The sequence below is a fragment of the Battus philenor genome, unplaced genomic scaffold (assembly GCF_028537555.1).
Source record: "Battus philenor isolate CCGP_79_NKW_IND1 unplaced genomic scaffold, ilBatPhil1.0.hap1 SCAF_5, whole genome shotgun sequence".
Taxonomy (NCBI): domain Eukaryota; kingdom Metazoa; phylum Arthropoda; class Insecta; order Lepidoptera; family Papilionidae; genus Battus; species Battus philenor.
This window is the reverse complement of record NW_027181715.1, coordinates 5,848,874-5,861,665: the sequence shown is the minus strand read 5'-3', so window position 1 is coordinate 5,861,665 and position 12,792 is coordinate 5,848,874. Positions and strand designations below refer to the sequence as shown.

At 32.0% G+C, this 12,792-nt stretch overlaps 4 protein-coding genes across 4 annotated transcripts; 1 reads left to right on the top strand and 3 right to left on the bottom strand.

The window, feature by feature from the left end:
• The first annotated feature begins 315 nt into the window (after positions 1 to 315).
• On the top strand, positions 316 to 1,690 carry LOC137929589 (peptidyl-prolyl cis-trans isomerase-like 3). The gene is made up of 4 exons (XM_068772612.1): positions 316 to 555; positions 629 to 727; positions 1,131 to 1,249; positions 1,554 to 1,690. Exons 1-4 carry the CDS (start codon positions 415 to 417, stop codon positions 1,678 to 1,680), a joined length of 486 nt encoding a protein of 161 aa, XP_068628713.1. The 5' UTR covers positions 316 to 414; the 3' UTR covers positions 1,681 to 1,690.
• A 423-nt stretch (positions 1,691 to 2,113) lies between these two features.
• On the bottom strand, positions 2,114 to 4,636 carry LOC137929577 (zinc finger protein piragua-like). The gene is made up of 2 exons (XM_068772595.1): positions 4,028 to 4,636; positions 2,114 to 3,927 (listed from the first exon to the last, which is right to left on the bottom strand). Exons 1-2 carry the CDS (start codon positions 4,178 to 4,180, stop codon positions 2,344 to 2,346), a joined length of 1,737 nt encoding a protein of 578 aa, XP_068628696.1. The 5' UTR covers positions 4,181 to 4,636; the 3' UTR covers positions 2,114 to 2,343.
• Positions 4,637 to 5,743: 1,107 nt separating this feature from the next.
• Positions 5,744 to 7,629, bottom strand: LOC137929800 (uncharacterized). Its single transcript, XM_068772908.1, has 4 exons — positions 7,563 to 7,629; positions 6,347 to 6,949; positions 6,026 to 6,092; positions 5,744 to 5,932 (listed from the first exon to the last, which is right to left on the bottom strand). The coding sequence occupies exons 1-4, from the start codon at positions 7,609 to 7,611 to the stop codon at positions 5,779 to 5,781; spliced, it is 873 nt and encodes a 290-aa protein (XP_068629009.1). The 5' UTR covers positions 7,612 to 7,629; the 3' UTR covers positions 5,744 to 5,778.
• A 999-nt stretch (positions 7,630 to 8,628) lies between these two features.
• On the bottom strand, positions 8,629 to 12,460 carry LOC137929626 (uncharacterized). The gene is made up of 4 exons (XM_068772666.1): positions 12,361 to 12,460; positions 9,912 to 11,525; positions 9,364 to 9,421; positions 8,629 to 8,909 (listed from the first exon to the last, which is right to left on the bottom strand). The coding sequence occupies exons 1-4, from the start codon at positions 12,407 to 12,409 to the stop codon at positions 8,762 to 8,764; spliced, it is 1,869 nt and encodes a 622-aa protein (XP_068628767.1). The 5' UTR covers positions 12,410 to 12,460; the 3' UTR covers positions 8,629 to 8,761.
• Between the last annotated feature and the right edge of the window lie 332 nt (positions 12,461 to 12,792).

Genomic DNA, 12,792 nt, shown 5'->3' with positions numbered 1-12,792 from the left:
CTCATATTAGTAAGTTATTTACTCTTTCAAGGTTTTATACATATTTTATGTTTTATCTAGTTTTAAAAAAAGTTCAGAATCAAAAAAAGTTTTTTAAATTTTAAAAAAGAATACATTGTAATTTTTCTTGATAATTGCTTACTGGCTATAATGTATTTTTCGTAATTTATATTAATAAAATTATATAAGTGATTCAAAAACTGTTTTTCTAATTGTTTATAAATTAAAAAAAAATTATAATAATGCGCAACTTTTGGCAAAAACTTCTAGTCTGTTATTACAACAAAAAAAATGTAATGTCAGTCAATACTGTCAGTTGCTATAAGTCAAAATTTATACCATTTATAAACAAAAATATTACGTTTTGTTGAATTGTAGTACTACATTAATAATTCTTTGATATTATAAGGAAAAATGTCAGTCACGTTACATACTGACGTAGGTGATATTAAGATCGAATTGTTTTGTGAACAGTGTCCCAAAGCATGCGAAAATTTTCTCGCATTATGTGCGAGTGATTATTATAATGGTTGTTTATTTCACAGAAATATTAAAGTAAGTTTAGTTTAATAATTTCAATCTTATTACTGTTTACGTGAAAATTAATATCGGTATTGTTTCATTTAAGGGTTTTATAGTTCAAACTGGAGATCCTACAGGCACAGGGAAAGGAGGCAATTCTATATGGGGTAAAAAATTTGACGATGAATTCAGAGAAGAACTAAAGGTGAGGCATGTAAAAGTCTAGTTTTTTTTACATTAATTGTTTACAAGAGGCAGTTATGCAGAGGCATAATGCATAGATATTGAGAACTTTATTAAAAATAGAAACTGGTGCTTTCATATAAACTCCTAGTCATGTATATAAAAGAATTATTATGTTAATAAATATATTGAAATAAAAACACAAAACAATTGCACTTTTAAAATGTTAAATTAAAGCAGCAAGAAATAAATTACTTTAACAGGATATTATTAGACATTTACATACATATATGATGTAATCATTTATATTTGTTCTTTCATTTGGAAGAGGTTATAGTAATAACTGTCATCTAATATTAACAGATGACTTACTTTGTATATATATTACTCTGGATAAATAATTTTATTTACATATAATTTGACAGCATAATGCAAGGGGAATAGTAAGTTTAGCTAACAATGGCCCCAATACCAATGGCAGTCAGTTTTTCTTTACATATGGCGAACAACCACATTTGGATTTGAAATACACTATCTTTGGAAGGTATGTTAAATTTTTAACTTTATCAGTAAATTTTTTATTGTAATACATTTATACTACTAAAATATGCAACTGTTTTATTTACAATTTTTTCATTATTAACTTATAAAGTTAATCATGAATTGACTTTTGATTTAAAAATATACTGACTTTTGAAGATATATTTTAAAACTTTCTCCAACTCTCTTTTTATCTTACTTTGCAAATTTATATAATTAATGAACACTACCTAAAAAGTTGCATTTGGCAAAAAAATATAATTTTTTGAATTGTCATTAATATCTTTGTGCTTTTGTTTCTTTTTCAGAATAATTGATGGATTTGAAGCTCTTGATGATTTAGAGAAGATTGCTGTAAATCCTAAAACATTCAAACCAGTAACAGAAGTCAGAATAACATCTGTTACAATACATGCAAATCCATTAGCGGGATAATAAAAGTTAAAGTGAAAATGTGTTTTTTTATTAATTATGTTGTTTGTTTAACCATTGTTTAACAACTGTTTCATTTAGAAAACAAAATGAACAGAACATTTGGACATGTTTGGTACATCTAATAAAGGAAGTAACAATTGCTAACATTTTAGTTTTAGAAACTGGATAGTTATGAATGGCTATTCAATGATGATAAATATTTTTAAAACCATTACATAAACATTTTTATTGATAAAAAATTAAATTGGTTTAGTGATCTACTTAATAGGAAATAACAAATATTTTAACAAGTTCTATATGCTGTTGTGCATTTAGCAAATTTTATACAAAATTTATTCTGAAAATGAATATTTATATACAATAAATTGTAAAATATGAAGTCAGGTGCTACATACACAAACAGATTCTTAGATTAATTTAAAATTTTGTAAGACTATATTTTCTAGGCCTAATGGAATTAATAAATTTAATATTCTACTTAATTAACACTTTATATAATCACTAAAAGCTGTTATATAGTAGTTCACTACTACACTAAATTCCAATTTTATGGTCTGTATTTATAACACCAAAGCAAGTCATTAATCACCTCAATGTTTCAGTAATAGAAAAGGTTTTGAGTAAATTTCATTGAAGCATTTCTTCTAGATCAAATTCCAAATCTCAGGTTTCCAATTCATAAAAGTTATCATCCAACTGGAAATCGGTTTCAGTCTCTTTCTTTATTTCAGTTGTGATAAGCTTGTCATCAAAGTTATCAGTGAAGTGAGATTTAATATGGGCAACTAAATCAGCTTTCTTTTTGAAAGTTGCACCACATTCTATACAGGGCATATTAACAACACACTCATGTGTTTGTTCATGGTTATCTAATTTATCCTTACAATTAAATTTTTTATCACATTGATTACATGACAAAGGCTTAAGCCCAGAATGCATTGTAGCATGACGGTCCAATTCTCTTTTCCTTGAGAATTTTTTGAAACACACTTTGCATTGAAAAACTCGTGACCCAATGTGAGCTATTGATACATGTGTTTTGTAGGCATCTAATGATGAAAACCTTTTTGTACATTGGTGACATTTTATATTCTTTGGTTTGTTCTTGTTTGCTATGGACATCTTTTGCTTATGAGGCGAACTATGTATTGATCTACTGGAGGTAGGTGGGTTTTTCCTAACTTGATTTATAAAACTACTTTCACCCACTATATGATCAGGTACTCTTGGATATTCATAATCTAAAATTGAATTTTCACCATTACCCTGAGTAGGTGAAGTCATTAGGTTACTGAATGGATTGACACTAACAACCATGTCATGAGTTTCTTGGTCTATTTCAGTTTCAATTGATTTATGTTGTGGACTAGGTGATTCATGTTTAAGTTCATGTTTTATGAGCTTGTCTCTTCGTCTAAAAGTTAATGGACATTTGCGGCAGGCATAAGGTTTCATACCAGAGTGAACAAGAACATGGCGTTGTAAATCTCCCTTTGCTACAAAACTTCTCGGACACATCGGACATACATGTGGTTTATGTCCTGCATGTATTCTTAAATGCTTACTTAAGTTTGTATTGCGTGAGAAACTTTTAAGACAATAATGACATTGGAATGGTCTGATGCCTGTGTGAACAATTGAATGCTTTCTTAAATCTGATCGTCTACCAAAACTTTTATCACATTCTGGACACTGGTATGGTTTATCTATTCCATGAACATGTTTCGTATGTTGTACATATTGGCTTCGCTCTGCAAATACCAAACTGCACTCAATACACTTATATGGTAAATTAGGATCATGGTAATTCTGTTCATGCTCATTACATTTTTCCTGAGAAACAAAGGCTTGATCGCAGTATTGACACATGGAAACATTTTTAAAGAAAGGTTCAGAGAGTGGTTCTCCTTCAATGGTGTTCTCACGCTCATGCATTTCATTTTCAGGTTGTTCTACATTCTCTGATTCTTCAGAAGAATCATAATCAAGGCTAGGATCGACTACCATCACAACACTATCTTCAACAATATAATCCTCAGGCTTTGGTTTCTGCACTTCATGACCACTTTTATAATTGTAATTACTGAAATCAGATGAATTTGAATTGTCTTGTTCATTGACGCGATTTGTAATTTGCTTTAGTCTTGCTTCATTTTGAATGCACTGTAATTTAAACTTCGAGCATTTATTTACTTTAAACAAACATTTATAGCATATCCTTCCTGGTAGTCCATCATTGGGATCCACCTGTAACAAATAAAACAATAGTTGCGAATTATTTTTACAGCTTTCAAAAAACTAACGTTTAACATAGTTCCTAATATCAACGACTGTAGTTAAAACCAACCTGCATTTCAAAACATTCAGCGATTTTAGAGGTTAGAGGTACATTAGATTCTTCATCAGGAGCTAATCCAAATATTGATACAGAAAGGGTAGTTTTATTTAAGCAAAGACGACACAAAGTGTGAAAGTTAGCGATTATGTACGAATCTTCCATTTTGAGTACAATCTGACATCGGATCAAAGCAATATTTCTTAATGAGCTATTAGTAGTTTTGAAGATTAAAGCACTGTTGATAAATGAAAATTTATGATTATTGAAATTGAATTCCACGGCAGTTAAAACCTAAACGTAATTTTACTCTCAAATAGAAACTACGGGTCAGTGCAATGACTACGCAATCGTTCGATCCGTATCAACTGGGACGGCGCTCGGCAGGGCTGCGGTCTGCGCTAGAACAGGAGCGATGCGTCGCTCGTTCGCCTAAACATCCAACGTTTCAAATATCATTTTAGTTTTATTATTGTTTCGGGAAGGTATGCGTAGAGGTAAAGTTTTTTCCTTAAAACGTAAACAATTATCACAACCCAACCAATTAGCTAGCTGAAAAATTCAAATTTGAATTTTAGTGATTTTGGGACCGCGCTAATTTCGCACACAAATGTTGGGTTTTTTCTGTTCTCTGATTATATACTCGGATTTTATTTTAAGCCTTATTATTGGTAAAAATTAACACCTTTAAGAAAATGACAACATATTTTGACCAATCAGAATCGAAAACTAGTTGTCAATTAGAAACTAAAACATAGTTCAGGGTTACTAGCTTAAAAGTGTTGTACAGGTGACAATGGATAATTATTTTCATTTTATAACTTATTGTATCTTTGTTATTTAGGTTTGAAATAAAAATGGTTTAATGAAAAAGCAAAAGGTTAATGTAGTATTCTAGATTTCTAGTTATTATTAGGAAAAGTACATTCATATGGTATATTTTTCCAGCATGGACTAATTGGGTAAGTAAATGGCAACATCAGATTCTTCAAAATTAATAATGTAGTTTACCATACATTGTTCAGATGTAATTAATTTTTTTTATTCATTACAGCTTGCGTAACAACAAGCGACTCAGTTAATATTTATCGTTTATTAGTATCTTTATTACTTTAACTAAAATGTGAAATTTTTAATTATAGTAATGAAACGCCTTATAAACGATAATTTTATATCACTCATAATAGTCAAGATTTACAAATACGTATTGATGTTAGTTTTGAATAACATTATCTTTTGCCACAGACCGTAGTTATTGACTTTTTGATCAGAAGAGAATCAGCTTTTACTTCAGTTTTTGCTCTTATTATTATATAGGTATTAAGGATGACTATTTTACATAAATGTTTCTGATCCATATCAAACCAACGTTGTGTATGTATTCTTTAAATTTTTATGAGGCAATTCTCACCCGTGGCACTTATTAATCATTCATTGATAAGGAAACAAGAAAAACTTGTCAGAAATCAAGGCAACTCTTAATAATCTTGCGAAGACTGTGTTTTGGAACTATTTTGGTAATTAAAATTGTACTTGTATGTATGTGTGATGAAATATAACGGGGAAAATTTTTACACCCGCAAAATTGTATTTTTAAAAAATGCACTTTAATGGTAAGGCATAAAACCAAAAAAAAATACTACAATTTATTTTTTAAAAATTTGAACATTTGCGAATACATCTTTCTAAAAACGCGTATAGAAATTATGATGTTATATTATACTGACGTTTATTTTGAGGTGTTGTTCCAATTAGAGCTTTAATCAATATGAGTATCTAACATTTCTACAATTACTGGGACTTTTAAATTGAACACAGGTGCCGGATTTGTCGTCAAAAGATTGACCCTCATCACAAATAAGTAAACGTGGCATTCTCTTATGACAAGCGACGTATTGAATGCAGCTATCCCGATACCTGTAGAGAAACGAAAAGAAATATTACTCGAAGATATACTGTAATGAATTTAAAAAGTCTATTATGTGTGTGTGACTAGTGTAAAATACTAACCTAAAGTTTAAAATTAGATCCTCATCTAAACCATAACCTTCATCGGGACAGACAAAATCTTCAAAGGCTGAAAACATAATCAAAAATTTTAAAAAATCCTTATGTTATTTGTATTGGTTCATCACGATGTCTGTGAAACCATAAGACATAGATACTTGGAATGTGGTAGGAATATTCCTTTCGTCAAGTAGAACAGCTAAGGACTCAATGAAATTCCCCCCGCGATGGGGCTAATTGGTCTTTCATTGAATTTGCGACGAGGAAGAGAGACATCTACTTTAGTTATAAATGTAAATATTTAATGTATAGTAATTAATTTACCTGGTGGATGACAATCTTTCACGTTCTCTAGCCAGTCGCAGACTTTCAATTCGTCGTTAAAAACTTGGCCGTACGGGCAGTCCATCAAATATTGTATCCCATAAATACAAACATAAAACTGATCACACGTGTAGTTATTGGCGCGGTACAATCCATCGTATGAACAAAGCACATCGTAACCTGGCGGATATTGCGTACTTCTGTTTGGTTTTATTGTTGTGGGTTTTATAGTATTTGGTTCTTTAGTTTGGTGTGAAGTCGTTGGATTATCTGTAGTACTTAAACGAGGTGGTAGTTTTGTAGTTGTTTTTGTGGGTTGAATTGTCGTTTTGAACGAAGGTGGTAATGGCGTGGAAGGCGAAGTAGGTATTTCTGCTGTTGTCGATATAGTACTATCGTTACATGGTCGTTTATGTTTGCCAGGTCTAACAATAAAAATGGTATTTGCAGCTGGGTCACTTGAACTTATATTTAAATTTGGAATGAAAAAATAATTATTTTTATTGTCGTGCTTTACGATGTAACGATTGCCAGTATCCTCTGTTGGGTGATCTTCTGATCCTACATCAACAAGGCTATTGATGTAGATCGCCTGAGAATTTGCTGCGAAAAGAAATAATAGAAATAATTATTTTAACAACGACCAAATGATATCAATTACGCAATATCTGTGAGTGTTCAAACGAAGAGATATGATTGAAAGAAGCCATCTTGTTTCACAAGTTTAAGATACGCTTAAAAACAATTGCTTTGTTCGGAAGCCTTAAAATATTTAAATCATAAACAAAATGAATTAATAACGATTAATAATATTGTTCTTTTCTTGTTAATCAATATTGAATGCCCGAAAATTTATAGGTATACCTGTTATGTGGCCTTGAAATAAGAATAAAATTAATTTGTTTTTTATCTATTGCGTTGTGTAGATGGAATGAATACTACATTATTCAATATATTAGAATATGTTTAAAGTAAATACGAGAACACCACAAATTTCCATTACTTTTGTATAGACTAGTCGAAATTGTCAATGTTTACCCTAATAACAATAATTATTGAACGAATTGTTTCGTTATTGATATTATTTTCATAGAGGAAAATAATTTATAGTTATTAATTTAAAATAGCCCTAGGTTAGAGATATGTCAATTATATTAAAGAAAGTAAATATGTAATGCAACTTTGAAATTAATTTAAGATAGAATAGTGTACTAACCTTGCACGCTGAGAGCAAGTAAGGGAAACATTATTGATGTTTTCCACATCGTTGTAAAAAAGTGAACAGGAATATTATTTTAAACAAATGTCTACCTGCCTTTAGTTCAGTAGTTTTTATACAATTCCTCATATAGTGGTAATGGGGAAAGTAATTATTTGATAGTAATAATTGTAAATAAATTGTAGTTTGATCGAAATAGGTTTAATTTAATCGGTATTAGCATTAACGGGTAACAAGAAAATATAAGGTGTAATCATGAAGGAAGGAAACGGATATATCTTGTGATTTACGTGTTGAAGTTGAAAAACCATTAATTTCTTGGAACAGATAACGCCGACGTCTCCTGCAAGCGCAGCGCACAAAAGCAGACATGTCGCTTGTTCAAATGCAGACATGTTGTTGTTGTTTGTGTACCTAACACTCACTACAACATTTCGGGCGGTTGTCATTTTCTGGAGCATTAATTCCTAAAGTGGTCCCGGTGGACCCTCTGGTGTCCACTGTAGAGAAATGAAGATTCACTATTCGTAAGCCAGGTCTACGAACACTCCTGCTTTCGATACTAAAAAACTAAACGGATTTTCCTTTTTTTCTTTTTCGCATTCTCAGAAAACAGAATTTTAGATCTTTTTGATCTACATTGATAAAATATTTTTTGTTTGTTATTTATTGTCCTTTGTTATAAAAATGTACATTTCATTATGTAATAGTTACATATAAAACCTTTTTTAAGTTTAATTTTTCTATTTCTATTTTTTCATGTTTTGCTTACATAGTTTTAATATTTTTTACTTACGTTAATATATTTATACATTGATATCATTGATTTAAATAAAATTTAATGTACTAATTACCAGTTATACATTCTTAGTGTATAAATATACACCTAAATGTACATTTATAGATTTAATAATAATATGTGCACTTTTCTTTCGTGTATATTTAGCATATAATTGAACGTTTATTGTACAAGTTAACTCCGCTTGTTCTTCTTTTGTATTCATAGTTTGGTTATTTGTAAGGGTAATATTAGAAATTATAAATGTTAGAAAATAAAAACTGGTTATGATATATTAAAAGTATTTATTTATTTTAATTTCAAAACAATTCTTTTAAAATTTATCTTGATGATTTACGTATTATAATTCTATGTGAAATAAATTAATATGAAAGAATTAAAAAGGTATTAAAATAAGTTAATATAAATAATCTTTACAGTTTGTAACAAACTCTGCGTCTATGCATGTGGCTGTAATGTCGTCAAAGAATTTGCCGTCGTCGCAGCTGAGTAGACGAGGGTTTCCTTTATGACAGGCCACATACTGCCTGCAGCTTTCACCGTACCTTTACAGATAATAATATTAAAGAGTATTCTTTTTAGGCATGTAGTAATTATAAAAAAAAGAAAATGTTTATGATTAGAACACACTTCTCACAAGGTATTACAATGTCTTTAAAACGACTAGGATAAAATAAAATAATTTATAAATAATAATGTTAACAATTATTTTAATATAATAATAATAATTTTTTATCCGTTGGATGAAAGATTGGATGATCTACGAAGGAGATAAAAACGTTTATATTCCGAAGTAAACAGAATATAATATTTACCTACCCGAGGCTAATTTAATGCGAGTTTTATAAAATTTACTTATTTGCCTTGAACTTTGCAAGTTTCATATGTCTTTTAAATGCAAGATAAAAGACATATATGGATGGAAAGGCACACGTCGATAGATGTGTTGAAGTGATAATATTTATTAATTTTTGATATAAAAGTTTGTATTAAACATACCTAAATTTTTCGATGTGGTTTTCGTAACTTTCCTTCGGGCAGGTGAAGCCATCAAATGCTGTAAGATAACAAATAAACGTTATAAATTCTGATAATGACAATGTTTATAGCCAAGATACAGTTTTTAATATTTTTATTACTATAGTTTAGTTCTACGTTTCTGAATTATATATATGTAATAAAGTGCATAATTGTAAAATTTGCGTAGCTTTATATAAAAAATATGAAGTATTATGAGCAACATCAAAATATGCGTGAGTTATATTTATAATCAATATCATCATTTCAGCAGCAGAATGTCCAGTGCCGGGCATAGGCCTCCATAATAGATTTCCAAAAGGACCGGTTGGATACGGCCCGTATCCGCTTTCTCACGACCTTCATAAAGTTGTCTGTCGTTGTGGATGGACCTTTTATGCTTCGCGTACCGGCGTGTGGTCTCCATTCCTTATGGCTTTAGCGGCCATTTGTGCTGCTCACCGATGTGATCTGTGACTATTTTAAATGTTGCGTCAAAATTAATTTATAAATTATTGACGATTTCTTACCCCGAGGTTTACACGACGGAACATTCGCCGCCCAATCGCACGCTTTGGTTTCCTGGTTGAAGGCAAGGCCAGCAGGACAGTTCATCAATACAGCTTTTCCAAAGTAACACATGACGTATTGATCGCAGTTGCCCGCAGTCGTAGCGTAAACTTCACCGTTCACACATTTTGTGGATAGGGTTTCTACAGTTGATATTTCTTTTAAAGAATAGGCAGGCACTGCAGATATTGCTACGGGAACGGCTTGTGGCTGTTTTGAACACGGTTCCGGAGCTTTAGTTGGAGGTGGTGGCGGCGTCGTTTTTTCCGGGCAAGGTTCCGGAGCTTTAGTAGGGGGTGGCGGTGGTGTCGTTTTTGGCGGACAAGGTTCCGGAGCTTTAGTGGGAGGTGGTGGCGGGGTTGTTTTTGGCGGGCAAGGTTCTGGTGCTTTAGCAGGGGGTGGCGGCGGTGTCGTTTTTGGCGGACAAGGTTCCGGAGCTTTAGTGGGTGGTGGTGGCGGGGTTGTTTTTGGCGGGCAAGGTTCTGGTGCTTTAGTAGGAGGTGCGGGTGGAGGTGTCGTTGTGGTTATTTTCGGTGGTAGTTTAGGTGCACAAGGTTCCGGAGCTTTAGTAGAAGGTGGTGGAGGTGTAGTTTCCGGTAGTAATTTTGGCGGGCAAGGTTCCGGAGCTTTAGTTTTAGGAGGTGGCGGAGGTGTGGTTACTATTTGCGTTGTTGTCCACCAAGGTTTTGGAGGTTTAGTAAGAGGTGGTTGAGATGTCGTAGTAATTACGATTGGTGGTGATGTACGGCAGGGTTCTGGAGCTTTTGTGGGAGGAAGTGGACGAGGAGTGGTAACCACCTTTTGTGGTGGCTGTGGCGGTTTTGTTTCTTTGGGAGGCAGCAGTGGACAAGGTTTTGGTGGCCTCGTAGGAGGAGAAGGAGGAAGCGTTGGCTTAACTTCCTTAGGTGGCAGTTTTGGACGCCATTCCGGTGTTACATTCGGACGAACAGGTGTAGCCGTGGGATTAACTTGTTTAGGTGGTAACAGTGGACAAGGCACAGGCGATTTTGTAGGGGATGTAGGAGGGATTGTCGGTGTAACTTCTTTGAAAGGGGGGTTGGTGGTTGGTTTCGGTGCTTTAGTAGTAGGTGGAGGTAGAGTTGTTTTTGGTTCTTCTTTAGGCGGGCAGGGTTTTGGTGCCTCAGTAGTAGGTGGAGGTAGAGTTGTTTTTGGTTCTTCTTTAGGCGGGCAGGGTTTTGGTGCTTTAGTAGTAGGTGGAGGCGGAGTTGTCTTTGGTTCTTCTTTAGGTGGACATGGCTCTGGTGCTTTAGTTGAAGGCAATGTGGTAGTGGGTTTAGGTTGATTAGCTATACAGGGATCTTTTGATTTGTTATGATTACAAGGAAGTTTTTCGATTTCAGGATAAATTATTACTACATTAGTGGGACCATTCCAAGGATAAGCAGGTTTTTTATCACATGGAATTTGTGAATCAGTGGCAATTAATTGATTTGTATCTGTTGGTTTCGACACGGGAACATCATTGTTGTAGGAATAGCTTTTTGTGCGAGTGTAAAAAGGTAGATTAGGTTTATTATATGAATATTCTTCATGACCATGAGGCTTTGATTCACCTGCAAAAAATAAATGGAAATTAATAACTGATTGACTTGTGTTATAAATAAGCATTTAAGCATTTAATGCAACATAATTAAGAGGACATTGTGACAGCTGCATATTTACTAAATATTGGTACATTGTTTATCAGTTAATCATTGATAATAATTACAATATAACAGATATATATAATATTGGCCGCATTAATTATAGCATTCATCAATACTAATAATAATTAAAATATAGAAGAGAACAAGTATCGATTACTTTAAACCAGTGACTCCCAAAGGGGTCTATGACAACCTGCAAGGGGTCTACGTCAGCGAAAAAAAATTTGGGGGTCCATGAAATGAAAATGTGGGCCCACAGACAGGACATCATTAGCCGAGGAGATTTATCCCTTACAAAATTGACGCCAAATGTTGATAATTTATTATTAAAGCATCTGGTTAATCCTTCTCACTAAAAATATTGACTTATTGCTTATGTTATTTTATTTATAGTTTATATTATGTTTATTTAATGTTACGTATATTTTACATAACAGATACAAAATATTGTTTTGAGTAGTTTTAATTTAAATTCAATTAATAAATGTATAAATTAACATGTGTTTTTACTTTAAGTTTTTAACACTAAACTTCACTACAGTTAGAAATTTACAGAAATTAATATCAGGTAAGTAGGGGTCTACCCAACACGGAAAAAGATGGCAAGGGGTCTATGACACAAAAAAGTTTGGGGAACTCTGCTTTAAACATTTTTTTTTTTAATAATCAATAACTAATTATGAACATTCGGAATAATAAATTTAAGTATCCCTATTTTTTTAAAATCTAATAAAATACTTACAGTTAAGTGCTAAGGCCACTAAGAGCCATATTAACTTTTGTGGTAACATGACTATGGAACTTGCTGCCAATTCGAGACGATCCACTAAACTGAATTTTCTAAGAAAATTACTTTCTTTTATACAAATTATTAAATTTGTTTGATACAGTTATGTGTCGATTATATAGATAATTAATTGTAATTTAATGTTCTAACGTGGTTTACTGTAATTAATAGACAATAACGGTAACGTGCAAAAATAAACAATTTGAATATACACAACTTACGAGAATAGTGTTTGATATTATTTCTGTTTCTGATAAATTGGCGTAAAAACATAAAAAACAAAGGAATGAAGACGAGCTGTACATTTAATAAATAAACAAGTAAATGTATTATTATAACTTTTATTATACACCAATACAGGAAAATGAATATATAAAATAGGCAAAA